This window comes from Sander lucioperca, chromosome 10 (assembly GCF_008315115.2).
Source record: "Sander lucioperca isolate FBNREF2018 chromosome 10, SLUC_FBN_1.2, whole genome shotgun sequence".
NCBI classification, from domain to species: domain Eukaryota; kingdom Metazoa; phylum Chordata; class Actinopteri; order Perciformes; family Percidae; genus Sander; species Sander lucioperca.
In genome coordinates this window covers 11,679,420-11,698,712 of record NC_050182.1, presented here as the reverse complement: position 1 = coordinate 11,698,712, position 19,293 = coordinate 11,679,420, and the positions used below count along the sequence as shown (strand labels likewise).

Below are 19,293 nucleotides of genomic sequence, written 5' to 3'. Positions count from 1 at the left end.
AATCATCAGTCCAATAGCTAAGATGAATCAATAAATAATTAGATAAATAATCAATAGTGCACATTATAACATGTCTATGTGCCCTGTGTCTGATCTGTTCAGTAACTGAATGCTCCTCGGCACAAATTATGTAACGGCATGTTTGGTTTTTGTTAGGGGCATTTGAAATCTACGTCTAGAGGGGAGGGGGGGAAAACTCTGAGAAAAGTGGGTGGGATGGATCATCCAGCATCCTCAGGGCCAGATTGAGGGTGTACTGTTCTGTGAGGTTGGAGATGCTTTTATCAACGGATCCAGTAATTTTCCTGCCCCTTTTAGTCACCTTGTCCAGCATGTTCCTGTCCTGGACAGAAAGACCCCCCCACACCAGCACTGGATGGCGAAAGTCACCACACTCTGAGGCCCTGTTTACACGTACATGGTTATTTTGAAAAATGGAGACATTTCCCTTTGTTTGTGCATTTCGTTTACACGCATACGGAGAATTCGCCTCTGAAAACAATTCTTTCTAAAACCTCTGGCCAGACGGCATATATACACGGGTACATGTAAACGAACACTTTTCTGAAACTGACAGCTATGCACGATGTTATTTTTGAAAATGGAGAGGTTGAAATGTCCGTTTATGAAAATAGCCGCCACGTGTAAACATAGCATGAATGAAAGTTAAATAAAACAATGTCAGAGTTGTTGTGTCTGCATTAAAACTACGCAGTTTCCTTAAAGTGCCCATATTATGAAAAAAAAAAATCACTTTTTCTGGGATTTGGGGTGTTATTTTGTGTCTCTGGTGCTTCCACACACATACAAACTTTGAAAAAAAAACAAACATCCATGCTGTTTTGAGTGAGATACAGTTTCTGAATGCGTCCTGCCTTCAGTCTCTGGGTGAGCTGTTCAAAATCGGCACGGCTTTTTACGTCACTAGCCGAGACGAGGTGGCTAGCTCGTTCTGAATGGCAAAACACTGCTACAACACACACTAGTTCACCATAATCTACAAAAGAACTACTTACATGTCCCTGTTCTGCAGGTATTCCACGCAAAGTTGGAAGTGTGCCCTCGTTTAAAAGAAGTCTCCCAGCTAATCCTGCTTTGTACTCCTGAAGTTGTAGAAACAAACAGCTAGCTAGATGATGTGATCTTACCTAGCTACTGCGCATGTGTGACTGCCAACAAAGATGTTACAGCAGTGAGAGGTCTCAGTTTGTAGCTAAAACAGAGACCTGAACACAGGGTGAAAAGAGGAGCTGCAGCAATGTGCAGTACAACAAGAATATGGTGTTTTTTGAAAATTAAACCATGTAAACCTATTCTGGTACAACCTCAAAATACAATTATGAACCTGAAAATGAGCATAATATGGCCACTTTAAAAAATAGAGCCGTTGCTGTGCTTTCGAGTATCTTGCTAACGTGTTGGCAGTTTGTAATCAACAATAGACCTTTTTCACGGCAGACATGTTGACATGTCATAGCAGGAAAACCACAAGTGTATTCAAACCCATTAATGATGGCTGCATTCCACTTAGGAGAGGCCCTGGTGTTGTGCATGCTGACTCACTGAAATAGCTTACTGTGACACTTGATGGAAAAGGTCCATAGTGCCCAGATACTTGTAGCTCCCTACACTGACACACCTGATTCTAATTCTTAACTCGTTATCTAGCAGCTTGATAACGAGCAGATCATTCGAATCAGGTGTGTTAGAGTAGGGAGACGCCTAAAGCATGCAGTGCAGCAGCTCTCCAGGCGAAGGTGTCGGACTGGGGGAAGGGGATTGAGTACCCAGGGCCCTCATGTGACGAGGGCCCAAAAAGATGCTAATGAATAGCTGCGGATGTGGAGGGGCCCATAGAAAATGCCTTTCTACAGGGCCCAGAATTTTGTGCTACACCCCTGTCTCCAGAAGCACAGTTGGGTGGAAGTAACTGCCTGCAGAGTTCAGAGACAGAAGTGTGTCGAGGCACACATCTGAGGGAAGGCTACTGAAACATTTCTGCTGCACTGAAGGTTCCCGAGAGCACGGCGCCCTCCATTATCCTTTTAAACACACAGCCAAGACAATTTGAATACTTAGGACCCTTTTTCCTTTTATTTAATTTGCTAAAACTCTATAAAATCCCGTTTTTTTTCTTTTCTTTTTTTCTTTCGCTTTGTCATTATGGGATGATTGAGTTGTTGATTGATGAGGGGTAAAAAAATAAATAATTAAAAGGATTTTACCATAAAACTGCAACATATACAAATTTCAGAAAAGTGAAGGGGTCTGAATGCTTTTTGAATAATTTTGGACTAAGTAGATGTACTGTAAATTGGAAAGCCATGAATACAATGAGAGGTTGAGCTTGTGAAGAATATACATGTAAATACACACACACACACAAACACACACACACACACACACACACACACACACACACACACACACACACACACACACTGTCTGCAAGGTTCTCTGCAGCTCTGCATGTTTTCAAAATGAATCTAATAATTCTCATGTTTTGCACAAACAGGTCTGTAAAGGTTAAATATTATTCAGACTCATGGTTTATCTGATGGCCCATCTTTAATAGTTTCAGATCAATATCCCTGCTGATGTGATGCGAAAACATCTGGAGGGATAACTTGTCAAATGTTCCTGAACAATGGATATAATTGGGGTAATAGCCATTACAACAGCAGAGCACTAGGTGGTGCTGTAGGATATGTTTGTGATAGTTTAAAGTCTAGCACCCACACAGCTGATTTCAGTTATTTTGGCTGATTAGACCTCAGATTGATGTGGCGCAGAGGTTGTTTTTTGTTTAAAGATAATTTTTTCTAATCACCCAGATTAACTTAAAACACCTGTGTGGGTTTTCAGAGCCTTTTAAATCCCGATGAAACTTTAGACACAGAACAATACCGTTTGTGTTTTTTTTCTTTCTTTTCTCTGTTAACTTCTAGACAACTGATTATTATGTTTTTGGCTTTTTATGTTTTAATATTTCATCCCTTGAATTCCTTGAATGGCTTAGTAGAAGAGAAGAAAATGTCTCAGCATCTGCTTTGGCTGAAAGAAAATCATCACTGAATGCGTGATACAGAAACCTTTTATGAATATGTTTCAGTTGTTTATCCAACGATTTCATGATTTCATTTATTTCTGACAATCTGTGATTCATTGAGAGAGAAAAGTGAACATAATGGCAGTCAGTGAAAAAAAAGAACTCAAAGAGGTTGGGTGGTGATATATATTTCTCAAGGTTTACAAATAACTATTTTTTTTTTTTAAATGCGGCATAGTACATTACACATTATTTCCAGAGAGCAAAATAAATATATTGCACTTAAAAATCATCAAAACACAATCTCTTTCGGTGTCGTATATTATGGCATACAAAAGAAAGCTTTCTGTTTAAAAAAAGTGTTTTACATACTGATGGAAATCAACATTCAGTTAAGTTTGTACAAACAAAGTTCAGGTTGCACATCAGTGAAGGAACAAGATTTGATTTCCAAAGCAAAGAAAAGGAAGTTCAAAATACAGGATTTCCTCAATAAACCGATGATGAAAAATAACTGCTTGCACATTATGGATATGCAAGGGGTCAGAACAGAAAGATTATGTCCATATATTTCACTGCAACGGACTTCATATGATGTAAAAATGTGCCAAACTGGGACATTGACAGTGTTTGTGAAACCAGCTCATCTATCACTTTCATACATTTTGTTTGAATTCTGCACAGCATTGAAAGTGTCATCATCCATCACACCGCCTGAATCCACATAACGCTCCACTTACGATGTGTCAAAATTGTTGCTTTCATGACTCAAGAAGCTGAAATATTTAACTGTGTTTCTTTGGATTGTGTGCATAAAACGTGACAGCCTCACTGCAAAAACGTCTCCATCACAACCAGTTTTATTTTAAATGTTCCCTTGTGGTAAGATGATTTGAAGTTGTTTCCAATATAATCCAACTAAATCAGAAATTTGAGTCTCTATCATGAAACAAGTAACTTGAGTGTTACTTGAATTGAGACTACGGCTGATTTGTGTTGGAAACAGGCTGAATAAATCCCACTGTAATGGTCGGAAAAAAACAAGCAATTTGAATTTGCAATGTTTAGCTCTTAGAAATTCTAACAGATATTTCTAACTAATTTCTGACATTTTATTAAAAAGATAAATAAAAAAAAATCAGAATAGCAGCAAAGTAATCAATAAGAATAATTGTTTAGTTGTTGCAGCCCCAAAAGATGTTTACAGATGAAAGATGATCTTCTCTCTGGAGACAGACTATTCAATGGAAACTGTTTTTAAATTATTTAGGCATTTCTGCACTGCAGTTTGTTGTTGTATCAGCCAACATAAACACAGATATATATATATATATATATATACTGTTAATATCATTCCATATATAAGTCTAGCTCTAGGTTTTAGGACTCAATTATAGACCACAGTTGCTTGATAAAATGGAGAGTTTTTGCTGTGGAGTTCTTATAATAGTGTATACAATATATTAAACATAATAAAATGTATTCAAAAACAACAGCATTAATTGTCACTAGGACCATCTCACGTGTGTAGCTTGTATTTCTTCTTATTTTTCAAATAAATTACTCTGACTACTACTCCACCAGTGAGCTGCCATTTTTATGCACCTGCACCGATACGGAGTGTGAGTCGACTCCGGCGGCTTCCAGCTTCTTCCTGTCGGCACGTTTTAAATGAGACCGCAGAGAGCCATTATTTCCAGGTGTGGACGCCCTGTTGGCACGCTCTGATGCAGCCATGAATCAGCTCGGTAACACCTGCTAAAGACCGACTGCTAAGAAGGCTGCGGTCGACAGTCGGCAACTGAAAACGGCGTGGAGACAAACCTGGCGTTTCTACCCAGACGCTGCTGTCTGTTATGCTGTGAAGTCCCACTGCTGTTACCCTTCAAATGTTTTCTGAACATTAAAGTGATTACAATGCATGGCCACTGAGTTCAAATCCTACCAGTGGGAACAGATGTATGATGGCTACCATTTATGGCTGGTTTCACACAGTATATTAAAATATGATACTTTAAAACTGATGATTTGATTCTAACACATTTTTGTAGTTGAATCCCTCTTAGCCCGGTCACAGCAGGAAGTAACACAACGAAATTCATCCGCACGTTTCTTGCAGAATGGGCGGTGTTTGAGGCTTGGAGACCTGGAGACCTGCGAGCTAACGGCCAACACGCTAGTGCTAGTAAGTCACAATAACCCTCAGCGTTTCTTTGTATTTTCTCTGTATTGGACAGTTAACTCCCCCCCCCTGGCATTTTGTTCTCAGGATTTCAATTAAGAAGAAGCACAAAAAGCTATATAAGCTAGCTAGCTAGCTAGCTTTAATAGCTAGCTTGCTCGTTGGCGAGTTTGCTAACACACAGATAATTCAAAGACATATTTGTACCATCAACTGCTGTCTCATATCTATCTGCAATCCATTCCTCCTTTGTGGAGAAGTTAACACTCCAGCAGAGGAGCTTAAATAAAAAATTGTGTGGAGCAACATAGCTTATGAGCTACGATAGCTTCCAACATTTTACTGCCAAACTTCGCCGTTATAAATGCTGGTGTGACCGGGCCTTTAAAGTATGCAAACAGCCTTCACCCCTGTTGCAGGTAAGAGCTTATTCATCCCATATTATTCCATATAAAGTCCAGCGTGTTTGTCTACTGCGGTCAGCATGCGTCCTATGATTATTTTTTTTCTTTGCACTCTACAGTGAGTAAATGTTGCATTTTCAAGTTTGTACAATGCACTTTAACGTGTTTCTGACATTATTTTCAACAGAGCGTGAAGTCTGAACTGTACATATGGCTGGTTTCTAGAAAACAGAGGAAAGCTGAGATTCTGATATGCTGAAATGTTCACAGACTCCGACTATGCCTCGGCGTCCAACATACTGCAGCATCGGATGAGTCTCTCCAAAAATCCTCATCTTAGGTTGCACTGGTGGATCACACAGCAACCTGCCATCTCTTAAGCCCCGGTGGAGACCCTGTAGGGACTGTTACACCTGTAGAGGGTCTTCTAAATATTGTTAAAATAAGTTTAGGTTGAGGATCCACTTTCTGTTCTCCAAGGGCCAAGACCAAACATGCTCCTTGTATCGTCTCACGTCAGGCTTTACAGTTTGTTTTGAGGTTGTAAGTGTTTGTACAACGTCACTAAAGGGTTCATAGAAACCACAGGCCCTGCTGATGTGTCCGCAGGTCCTGTGGAGGCGCCACAGTCCTTTTTTTGGGGGGGGGATTTTCTGGATCAGTGCGCCACATTCTCTTCTCACACCTCACTCGCAGCAGGTGAACTATTTACAAAGACCAGGGGGGAAAGATACAAACAGGATGAGGAGTGATGAGTCGGAGTGGAGAAATAACTGGTTGCGCTGGATTGGGGATCAGAGCGAAGATCGGCCGTCTCCTCCCCAGGACGGAGTCATACAAAGGGCGTCATGACCGTGGAGGTGTGGCGGAGTCCCTGGATGGCGGCATAGGGCCCCTGCTGGAAGTAGTGGTGGTAGCGGGGCATGTGGAAGGAAGGGAAGGACGGCCCACTGCCCTGCATGGTTCCAGCCAGAGCGGTGGGCGTCAGCGGCATGCCCAGTCGGCTGTAGGGGGGCAGGGAGCCCTGGATGGGGTGGGGCAGGGAGGCGGCGCCGGTGCCCATGGCCGACAGGGACTGTGGGTGCTGGAAGCCCGAGAAGCCCGAAGTGGTGGTGACCCAGGAGCTCAGGGAGAGGTTGTCTGAGGCGGTGAACGCAGAGCCTGCGGGAAACAGGGGGGGAGATGTAAAATATTAGGGCGATACATACTTAGGTTAAAGGATAAAGCTGCTAATATTCTGAAACGTGAGTGCCAGCAGGTCATAAAGTTTCGAGAGACAAACGGATTGTTTTAGATCTTTTCATGTTATTTGTTAACAATAAGAAAAATACAAAATAACACCAGCCTAATCCTACGTTAAGTTCTTATTTTGTACTTTTTGCAGGATCCCTCTCATCTCCTGTATCCGTGCTGACTGCTTTGGGCGCCACAGCCACTCACCTCTGGTGTGTGCGCTGTGTCCGTCCTCGCTCAGGTTCTCCTCGTCGCCAGCGTAGGTCCGGATCGGCGACCGGGCGTACGAGTGCTTGTGGATCAGATTCTCAACACTTTCCCTGCAGCAAAAGCCGAAGAGAGAGCCCCAAAATAAATCTCTTTTTTTCCATTTTAGAGTTGCACCCCAATATAAAAAGAGAAAAAGATTGCGGAATATGAAAACATTTGGAAATGATCGAGAATTGTATGTCAACCTGCAAAGCCTCACTCGTTTATAGCTTCTTCCTTAGGTAACACTTTAGCATCACACCACAGTATTTTGCTCTGTTCACTGACTACGTCTCTGTTTGCATATTTCCGTACATTCATGTAATATTTTTGTCTGAAAATATGTGTCCACTCTGTGTGTAGTTGTTTTCATCATGTTTGTGTAGACTGTGCACGTAGATTTTGGTGTAAGTGTGTATATGTGCGTTTGTCTGTATGTTGACCATCCCACAAAGTGCATTAGCTCATTTGAGTCTTGTCAGATAGCACTTCTCAAACACAGAGACACAAATTGTTGGAGGAGGTAGTAGGCGTGTGTGCGTGTGTGTGTTACGGTGGGTGGAAAGGCAAGTGGTCTGCTTCATGAGCGCCATGCGTCCACATTAGCAGCCCCCCTTCTGGAGCCCCCGCCCCTCCAATTAGGTTAGGAAAGTGCAATATCTGTCAGCAGAGGAGTACAAATGTGTGTGTTTTTATCAGCGTTGGGCCCCTCTGGCACAGAGGCCAAAGCAAACTCCCACAATGCACGGCAGGCCGGGAGGAGGCGAGGGGAGGGAGCGGGTGGGTATGTGGGCCTTGCTGGTTTCAATCAGTCACTGCAGCCAATTGAATTACTGTGTGTTTTAGTGCAGTGGCCGACTCCAGACTAATGTGATTTCTGCAGCTCCCCAAAGATCAATTGATCAGGTCTAATTCACAGCCCTCAAAAAGAGAAAGACAGAGAAGAAGAAAGAAGGAGCGGGGGAGGGGTGTCTGGCTGTGTTTCTGACGTCTCTGGTTTGGGATGTTTGATTGAGGGAAATGGGCAGATGGTTTGATTTTGTCAGCTGATTTTGGCCGGAGTGCCGGAATCAGGAATTACGAGAAGTGTGTGTTTTGGCAGCGTCAATAAAAATCCTTTGGACGGGGATTTGTAACTGTAAGTGTGTGTGTGTGTGTGTGTGTGTGTGTGTGTGTGTGTGTGTGTGTGTGTGGCATTTCATGCATAATATCGTACAAAACAATAGTGTAGGGTAAAAGAAAGAAAGAAATGACAGAAAAATGCGGCGACTACGAGGGAAAATGAGAAGAAGACAAGAGCGTGAGACAAGGACGATGGAATGAAAAAAACAGTGAAACAGATGAAGAAAGAAGACAGGGAAAACATAAGATAACAACAATAAGATATGAAGGGAAGAGAATAAGAATAAAAGACAGAGTGGTTGGAAACAAAAAAAAGGAAAGACTGGGTAAAAGAGAAAACAATGAAAGCAGGAGCAGAAAGACAAGAAGTATAAGAAGGCCTCAAGAGACAAGAAAGGTGATAAGAACTATAGGAAGCCCAGAAGGCTAAAATGACGGGAAGAAGAAAAGACGAGACAGAAAAGATTTGAAGAAGCAAAGTAATTAAGGAAATACAGAAACAAAAGACAAGAAGGAAAGGCAGAATAAGAAAGATAAGATTCATTCTGACACAAATAGAAAAACATAAATACAGTAGTAGGGCTGGGCGATACGGAGAAAATCAGATATGGTGATATTCTTGTCCTAATTCCTCGATGTCGATATTGTGGCGATCTTAGAGGGTTGATAATTGGTGCTTTGACAAAATATCTTCACAATCAGATTTAAGATAAATAATCTTCAGTAATGTAGATATAATGACTAAGTGGGTAAAGGTAAAAAAATAATAGAACTAGAGCTAGAACAGTCTGGTAAGTTCAGAAAATTACATCACTTTACTGTAATGCAGCCTTTAAAACCAGGAAAAGACAACACTTAAGCCATTTACGATCTAAGACGATATCTAGTCTCATATCACGATATCAATATAATATCGATATATTGCCCAGCTCTATACAGTAGCTTCTGTATTTACTAATGAGCAGCAGGATATCTAACACACCCACACACACACATACACGTTTGTTTCACTATCTTTGTGGGGACCCGTCATTGACATAATGCATTCCCTAGCCCCTTACCCTAACCTTAACCATCACAACTAAATGCCTAACCTTAACCCTTACCCTCACCCTAACCATAACCTAATTCTAACCCTAATCCTACAACCAAGTCTTAACCCTCAAACAGCCCTTTAAACTTGTGGGGTCCAGCATTTTGGGCCCCACAAGGCTGTGCAGACCCAAGTATACTGTATTCCTCGGTTTTTGGACCCCACGAATATAGTAAAACAAGCACACGCACGCACACACACACACACACACACACACACACACACACACACACACACACACACACACACACACACACACTCCTCCCTCCTTGAGTTTTTTTATCGTTTTATCAATGGTTAACAAACAGTGCAGGACCCAGAATCCCCTGTACCTCTCCATGTCCGTCAGCCTCGACGAGTCCCGGAAACCTTTGGCGAACGGGTTGCTGTCAATCTTCAGTTTGGTGATCTGGGAAACACAGCGGGAGAGAAAAGTGTAAATCTCTCTCCAGAAAAGCTAGTAAACGGTGCGTGTAGCTATTTTATTGTTTTAAGAAATGTCATGGGAACCAACAGCAGAGTTTTGGCAGTTCGTCCCAAGAGGAAGAAGAAGAGAACACGTGGCCTCTAAGGCCCACTGGTGGTCTATCACTCACCAGCTGGTTCTGATAGGCCGTGACGGCGGTGAAGACGGTCTCGACGAAGACGAAGGTGCGGAACTCCTCGGACTTGAGGTTGAGCAGCGAGGCGGTGTGCTCCTTCTTCTTGATGATGTGGACCCGCGGCTGGTACTTGTGCATGGAGTTGAGGATGATCTGCAGGGGGACAAGCAGAGCCGGGGTCAATGACAATCAATGGGAAATGGATGGGTTCAACAACCAACAGACATCCAGTCTAACCAGCGTTAATACATCAGGGTCAGGCAGGTGCTGAAGTGGGTAGGAAAAGGAAGCCAGCATACCCCACCACGCATCACTTTTTGGTAATGAAACATGTTTTATATCATTGTAATTTAGATATCTTAACCCTTGTGTTGTCGTCCTGTCGACCCATGAACTTGTGCTTCGGGTCAAAATGGAATTTTTGACGTTTTTGTCACTTATTTCAACAATTTTTTTATTCATGGTCAATAAACCTCATTTATATGATATTATAACTAATTTTTGAGTTTAAACAAAGCAGAAACTATGAATTATTTTAACTAGTTAAGATCAGAGGAGGCTGAGTGGATCACAGGCTGGTTTATGTCAGAGTTTAGTCAGGATACTGTTTTGAAAACATTCAAAAAGAAAATTTCAAACGCTATAAAATTGAATAAAACACCCAAAATGCAATGAAAGCAATCATTAATTTTACCTGTGAAGAATGTTGTATGGGTTCCATACAACGTACATCCATGCATCCATGTTATTTTTAGGCAATTTGTTTGAAATAAACCCATATTTCTGATATAAAATACATTGAAAACACACAAGGGTTAAGCAATTTGAAGACATCCCTTAGCGCTCTGGGAAATTATGTAGGTTTTTTTTTCACTATTGTCTGACATATTCTATAAACTAAATTATTGAAAAAATATAAAAAATATACTTGTTACCCTGTTTACATAAAGTGAAGTTAGATGTTTTACCTAACAGTATGTTCCACATTATATATATATATATATAAAAATAGACTAAAATCAACTGTGAAATTATTTCTGCATTTATTAAACATATTTCAAACTTCTACTTAAAAAATCCTTAAATTGCTCCAAAATAATAAAAAACACAGTATAAAAGAAAAATAAACCTATAAATAAATATTGAAATAAATACAGTAACCTAGAAAAATGTGTAAAAAATGGTAAGTTAGAGAAGCTATACACTGAGCATGGCATAATGCCTCATCGTTTACTCACTGCTCCCTGACTTCTGCGCAGTTTTGCAAATATGTTTGACATGGAAAGCCTTCATATCGGACCGACTTACCGGTCTGATTGAAAGGGATGGGAAGGCCCAACGAAAATGAAGAAAAGAAAAAAAAAGAGAGAAGAAAAAGAAAAGAACTGAGTTTGAAAAACGACAGTGAGAGACACTGGGATGCATTGCAGAGAGACGGAGAGTAAAAAGGACAGCGGCGGAACGAGGGGAATGTAGAGAGAGAGGAGTGTGAACAGATAAAGTTGTTAACACTGCAGCAGCTGCAGGTCAGACTTTTCCTCTATCCGACCGTTCTGTGTGGCTGCAGCGCAGGAAACAGTTTATACAGCTCTCTCAACCACTGACCCGGGACACCAAATATTAAGTTATAGGGGTGCACGATTCAGAAAATGTCACGATTTGATTCAAAATCGATTTTCGATTCAAAAATGATTGATTAAGAAAAACGATTCACAGTATGTAAATGTAGTTACTTTTCCCATGCGATTGCAGTAGACATACAATTTAAAAATAATAATAATAATTTAATTATTTATTTATTTTTTAAATATGAATCGATTTTTGGAATTCTATGAATCGATTTTGAATCAGTAGAGCTTGAATCGCGAAACGAATGTGAATCGATTTTTTTGCACACCCCTATTAAGTAATATACAGATGTAATGTTTGTGCAGAATTTTGTGTTTTTAACACTAGGTGCAGCATAATGCAGGCTTTCTAGGTAGTTAAATTACAAGAGGATACACCAGTGATTGCCAGTGAAGCAAATTATTTCAGTTGATAAAGTAAAAATAAGTAATATTGTTTTTAGTATTAAAAAGAGTGTGTCTCCTTTATCAAATAAGTCATCCATACAACTTTTTTTCTGAATGGTATTATACATTTTAGGATATTGTGGGGTGTTTTTATTTTGGATACAGTAATACATTTATTTTTGTGCCACTATAGATTTAATTATACATTTTTTTCAAATTTCAAGGCTTTAGCAGCAACGATAATTACACAAACAATAAAACAAACAATTGTCTGATCATCACATTATGGGAAATGTTATTTCTGCATTTTTATTCATATTTAAACGAATTTTTTAAACGATAACATTCATTTAATGGGGTGGGGGGAGAAATGCATTTTTGCTCTTTAAAATACAGATGCATAAGACCTTTAATCATGATCTATTTTTTTTTTTTGTTATGGATACATTATTTCTCCTTAAAACAAGCAGCTTTAGTAAACTTTTCCCTTATAAAATACATTTTAATATGTAATATCCAAAACCTGCTACATCTCTCTTTTACAAACTACTGTATCCACTAGGAATTACTAACAATAAAAAAAGAATATAAAATAAGAAGTGTATGTATCTGTAAAATAAATAAAGAGATATAGGCTACACAGTAAGTAGTCATGGCGCTATGTTTGCTTAAAAAAGAAAAGATGACAGGCACACGCCCTCTAAGATAATAGTGACCTTGTTTCCCAGGATGTATCTTTACTGTTGGCTAATGAATGGATACACGTTAAATGTGTTTTTGGTTGCGAAATGTTTTTCTGCTCCCGGCTTAATGTGCTTGGCTATTTGCCTTTAGTGAAAGGTGGGTTAAAGGAGCAATTTGCTCTTGTCAGGGGAGTAATTACAATGTCACAGCGGCCTTTGAACCTGACGGAGAGACAAGCTAGCTTTCATATGACTTAGCTTACTAACTTCATCAACTTTTTTACAAATATTTTTACATGCAATGTGGTCGATATCCAGATTTGTTTAATAACTAACGTTAACAAATCCAGAATACGAATTCCTACACACACATTTAACATGTGTCTTGTCATTTTAGATACAGTTTAGGCTAGGCTATTGAAAAATGTTTGCAGGCACAAGCCAATTGCCTTTCTGGTAACGTTAGGCTATAACGTCAGCTAAGTTATCACCTGAATTGTAAGCTAATTAGCTAGTATTTTCACAGTGTTTCGTAAAAGTAATGTCTCTGTAAGCATGTGTTACTGATAACGTGGGTTAATAGGCTACGTGACGTTGTTTTTATTTTTTATTTCTAGAGACAAAAGAGGAATAAAGTGCTCACATGTCCGTGCTGGTCCAGTTCGTTGTTTGTCAGTTTGACTTTCTCGAAGGAAACCATTTGCTTCATGAGCTGCTCTCCAGTGAACGGTGAGTCCGGGTGGACGTACAACCTGCAGGAGGAGAAGGAGAAGAACGGTGGATCACATCCTCAGCTGTGATTGGCTAAGAGGCGTTCGAAGCGAACGTTTGATACCCAATCAACGCACAGCTGTGAACAGAGCGAACTGGAAAATTATAAGTCGCTTAGCAACCACGTTCTATCGCTCTGTAAAATAACGGGTAGGCTAAATGTTATGGCGAATTGTTTCAGTTGTTTTTATTTTTTAGGGTGTTTTAATATTGGAGACTAAGACAAGAACAAAATCGAAATGCAATACATGTATTTGAAAGCAAATCATTTTCTCACTAACGCATTTAATTCATGAAGAAAAGTATTTGTGTCTGCGTGTGGGGATTAAAATAGAACATTAACAAAATATAGCTAGGCATCGCTGCCCAAACAATAGGCCTATTTGATCTACATAGTGTTAGGCTACTCCTCACTTTTCCCCATTAGCTTTGATTTAGCTAATTAAGCATTTTTTGACCTATATGCTCGGAATTGAAGTGTAGACTGGCCTACATGTATGCAGATCAGGATTCAAGAAATAGGCCTACTAAGGAGACCCTAATAAGGTCACCAAGGCACAAAAAATAAGTCTTAATTATTTATTTTTTGCCAACATAAAGTCAGGAATAACACGTTTGTTGAGAAACAGTGACTCCTTTATTTAGGCCTATTTCTTGCTGGGCTAAGGTCAAATTTGAGTGTATTGTCTTAACTGCTTAAATCAGCCCATAAAATACCCATCGTGTGTTAGGCTATACATCTTGGCCTAAAAAAATCTTCCCTTAGCTAAACCAAAAAAATTCTCAGGAAATAAAAAATACAGAGGACATGACCTGTCCTGGGTGCATGGCATATAGCGACCATAATGCTAAAAAAAAGGGTTTCAGCTGGACTATTCTCTGAATTGACATTACATATGACATCAATCAGCATGGCATGAATGTTCCCAGGTGCTGCCTGGTAAATATCCAATTATTTCATCGATCTCCATTACGGTGGTGGCCTCGCACAGCTCTTTGGTCCCCAGTTATTCTTCACGAGTTGTTGATGATGTTCGATAAAAAAAAAAAAATGTTCACAACAGTTACCCTACAGATTATGGCTATATGCATTCATTATCATTCAAATTTTGAGGTTTCCGATTTTTTTTTTCTTGGCCAATTTGCTTCCCTTTAGATTGTTTGAAAAAAAGACTATAATCTTCATGTCACCTGTAAGACCATGGTGTTTAAACCATAAGCAACAGCAATAGGCTATAGGCTATAGCTCTTCACGGCCCCCTTACTAAGGATTTACTGAGTGTTTTCTGTCCAGGAGGGCTCTGACAGGTGTGCAGGGCGAGTCTCTGTACCTGGCGGGCAGAGGAGGGTCGGCCTTGCCGGCCACCAGCCAGGAGGAGCGGTGGTAGGCGTACCGGTACCGCTTGTTGTCTACTGGGACGATGTCCATCAACACGATGTACTTGGAGTCCTGGTCCACCCCGGAGAAAGAGACCCGGATGGTGGGAAACATCCTCCTGATGGACAAGTGATAGATTATATTATTATTAGCCCGTTTTAACATTTACAATAATATAAGGCTGATAATAATAGCCTAATAGTCATAATCGTATTTCGGTAAGTGTGTTATATATAGGCCTATGTGTAGTCTTATGTTGCTTTATGCAGAATCAAATCAAATCATTATGAGGCTATACCTATATATATATATATATATATATATATATATATATATATAGGTCATGTCGCCCTCAATGCATCCAATCTCCCCTCTCAGAAAAGAAAATTCTGACCAGACACCAAAAGAAAATGATGCGTAAATCTAATCAAATTCTGGTGGGGAAATCTCTTTGGCTATTTAGTAATGGTTTTATTTATTAGGCTATTTTTTTTTTTTTAACTGTAGGCCTATAGATTGCAAACCCCCTCCAGGTTATTAAAACTGCATGACCGTATTGTCCTCAGTGCTGCAGCCCGGCTGTTATGTCTTGCATGTAGGCCACTGTTGTATCACCACGTTATGCAGACATACAGTATGTTAACTTTATGAAACAAATACAACGTCTTAGCCATATGCATTTCTATTTCAGGATATGATTACATATAGGCTACATTCTTTAATTTACTCGTTTTAAGTGGCCATCCAGCCGCGGTGCATGCGTGTAGCCTTTTATGGCCATCAGCAGCTTGTTCTTTGTTCACAGGACTGTAAGGTCAGTAAACATGAGATTAAGGTGCAGCTATCAGGCGACGGCCCGTTCATGTGAACTCTGCAGTGTGTCTGAGTTCACTGTTTGAGTCGTGGCTCTGACTGAGGAAAACCCACATGAGCTTTATACTCTTCATTTTATAAACTTTTTAAGCTTGCAAACTGAAGATGTGCACATCTGAACACCATGAGAGGACAATACATGTTTTGATTGTTTCCCCCCCGTTTATTTGCCATAACAGCATACACCATTTTGCGAAAAATGTGTCTGTTAAAGTCAGTAAATGACCTTTTATAAGATTGTATTGTATTGTACTTCTGGTTATCATAAGCATCAAATAAACCTGTTTATCTTGTATAATGTTAATGTAATGTTATTGTTATTCGTATTATTTTAATTATTAGTGTTGTTGTTAAGTCATATTGTAGGCCTATACGGGACTGTGATAAAATAATAATACTAATTAGAATAAATGAAAGACAAGTCAACCGTTTACCTTCCAGACTTGGTGATGATCATCTCGGTGCCGAGCTCGTGAAATTTGTCCCACAGCTCTTTGGTTTCCAAGCTGCACGAGATCTTCGCCATCTCCTCGCTGGGGATGCCGGGATTGGTAGGGATGAGCGGCTCCGTGCACACCGCGGGCGCGCTCCCGCTGAAGTCCCCGTGTCCGTCCAGGGAGGACAGGTCAGCCAGAGACTGCTGGTTGCAGGAGGACTTCTCCACAAATTGTTCTTTTTTTTTTTTTTATCAGAAAAAATAAACAGAAGTGTGAGAATATTTTTTATTTCATTTTCAATTATTGTCATCAGTGAGAGCAGCAGCTCTGTGTCACCAAGGATACACGTTAGTAAAGTCAGCGAGCCTGCATGACGCCTAGTTTACAATCCAATAAAATGGCTTACACATTAAAACATATCCTTATATTGTTATCATTATCCTGTTATTACGAGATTATCTACACTGTCCCATGTCTCCATGGTAATGGGAAATAAAATTGAATAACATTTGAGCTTTTTGTTATGTAGGCCTATACATCTAAAAAACATGTTCATCCTTAAGGGGAAAGAAACCTGCTTATGATTTCACTGAAATTCTAAATATGAAAAGGAAAATAAATAAAAACTGACTGTTCTGCTAGTTTTGTATTCTTTTTCTTCTCAAAAAAGTTGGTGCAGCATCCCATGTTGAGTGGATTTCTGTTACCCAGGCAACCCTCGCTCATAAGACAGAAAATAGAATGATTGATATTCACAGTTGCAGAGCTCTGCTCCAAAATCCAGCGAAGTGAAATGCTACTATTTATGTGATGTAAAACTGAGATGATCCCCACAAATTCACATCACCGTGTCAATCGAGCACTTCAGTCACTTCTCAATCAGTTTTTCAATTACTACACATTTTGTGTTTTAAATCACAATTATCATCTTGAAAAATCGAGTTTAATTTCTAACCAGACTCAAATTTAAACAATTACTCAGTGGTAAAAAAAATTAAAATAAATAATAATAACAATGTGCTGCTTTTAATATTTATTTGTGAAATGATGGTGATGTTGCGATGTTTTCAGTCACCTTATTTACTAATGTATTTAACCTGCCTGTATATTGTGAAGCATTGATCGTTCGCTTTTTACCTCGCTGTCATCTGACAGAATTCGTCCTAATTCATTTGCCTATTTTGGTGTTCTCAGCATGTTGTAACACTCGTATTGTAGCCTCCTGTAGACTATTTATTCTATTATTCTAAGTTCTAGCCTATGTATTTTCTTCTCTGCTTTTGCAGTTTCCTCAACTCCTCCATTAACTTTCAGGGTTTTTTTGTTGTTGTTGTTGCGTAAAACAACTTTAACAGCTGTAATATTACGCACCGATTCACCTGAATCAAACCAATCGAATTCACTTTTCTATTTAATTTCCCAGTAGTCCGGCCCTCCTCCATCCTTACCGAGAGGCTTGATGGTGTTCTCCTCCGTCTCCTTGTCCTTATTGGGCTTCCCACTGGACATCAGGGCGGCTATGGAGAAAGCGTTCGCCCTGGACGAGAGCTGCGGTTTCGGGGATGACGTATACTCCATGTCGGTGAAAAGGCTTTGACCAAAATAGTCCCCTTTAAATAATAATAATAATAATACTAATAATAAAAAATCCTGTAGAAAAGCTCAACTCTGCCTGCTTTTGGCTCCAAGAAAAAGACGAAAAGAAAAATACGCACAGTTTGTCCTCGATTTCGCTCTTTGCGCACAATCTGCTCGCTCAAACGGGTCAGTACTCGCCACTTTGGAAACACACAAGTCACTGCCGAGTTGTAAGTCTTGTTGGCTGCATGTTGAAGGGCGAAGGAGGCGGACTGACTCCAGTGACTTGTGCGTGTCCTGCGGTGCCAGATCTGAGGCCGGCTGCTCTTTGGGAAGCTTCAGTCCGATTCACCCTCCCCTTATAATTCCACTCTGCCCTCCAATCACTGCCTCTGCTTCCACGTCACACTCCCACTGTCCCACAGCAGCTCTGATACCGAGCAGCCAATTAAAAAACCTGGAGCTGTCAGGGGCTTTTTTTTTTAATTTATTTTTTGTATTTCCAAAGACCCAGGAGAGTGTGCGGTTTAGGAGAAATCATATGTGAGATTTTCATGACTTCACACTGTCTGCGATGAGAGTGGGAAATGACAACCATATGGTGAGGAAAATATAACTCTTTGCACTCATTGCACAATATAAAGGAAGGAAATAAGTAAAATTTACTTTGTGTTTGGAGCCCTCTCATGGACCCCTGGAGGGGCCCCAGACCACATGTTGGGAACCGAAAAACCAGAATGTCAACAGCAGAGACGTTTGCCCAAGATGGTGCTATTTGATAATTAATGGCAGCAGGAAGGTGATGATGACAGCTTCACACACTCACATACACACACATATTTTCATTTTGTAAAGTCCAGACTAAGATTTAATATGCACATGATCTTTATGTCCTAAAATACAATCCCCTGCCCTGTTTTGAACATTTAGCCTTCTATGATGTGATTCAATATTTTCTGTAATAAATAGGCTACGATGTAAGCAAAGCTTATATTTTTGTCTTTATTTTTAATATTGTGTAAAAAAAAGACTTGGTAACTGGGTCATTTCGGCTGCTGTATGCTTCTGGTGTTATACTGTAAAGGTATATTACATTGACGTTTTATTCCCAACACATCAGGAGCAATATAGGGTTCAGTAGCTCTGAGCTGTAGAGCTATACGGCAACACTGTCACCATGTCTGTAATATTTTTGATTTTTACATAAAAGTACATGAGGTGTAAAAACGTTTCAATAGTTTGATCAAAACTCTTGAACTAGAATCTGACACACTTTCCATCACTTGTACTCTGATGTTTCCACAATCAGAGAACGCTTTCAGGTACACCTTGAGATCAATGAGCTCTTCAAATATAAAAACACACACGATATTGAGCTTTTCCATTTGTAAATATACAAATTCACAGTCTATACAGAAAATAGGTTCACATCAGAATAGATTTTGTTCCTCAGTTTGTCAATTTGTTAATGAGAGTTGGGGGTCCTCAGTGTCCCTGTGTAGACTGAGCTCTGCGATTAAATGTACTGCACTGCAGCCACTTACTCATAATGACGGTGTAATATATGTTAGTCATAATTGTTTTGTTGTTTGGTCGAATGTTGTGTTTTGTTATGTAGACACAT

The 19,293-nt window shown here is 39.9% G+C and overlaps 1 protein-coding gene across 2 annotated transcripts; it reads right to left on the bottom strand.

The window, feature by feature from the left end:
* Window positions 1-5,740: 5,740 nt before the first annotated feature.
* On the bottom strand, window positions 5,741-17,992 carry tbx20 (T-box transcription factor 20). 2 transcript variants are annotated; one of them, XM_031279581.2, is made up of 8 exons: window positions 17,540-17,992; window positions 16,089-16,326; window positions 14,735-14,899; window positions 13,276-13,384; window positions 9,929-10,087; window positions 9,665-9,741; window positions 7,076-7,191; window positions 5,741-6,796 (listed from the first exon to the last, which is right to left on the bottom strand). In XM_031279581.2, exons 1-8 carry the CDS (start codon window positions 17,667-17,669, stop codon window positions 6,468-6,470), a joined length of 1,323 nt encoding a protein of 440 aa, XP_031135441.1. In that variant the 5' UTR covers window positions 17,670-17,992; the 3' UTR covers window positions 5,741-6,467. The 2 variants fall into 2 exon arrangements, with proteins under 2 accessions (XP_031135441.1, XP_031135443.1); XM_031279583.2 differs by having other exon boundaries at window positions 6,468-6,796; window positions 7,076-7,188.
* Window positions 17,993-19,293: the final 1,301 nt, after the last annotated feature.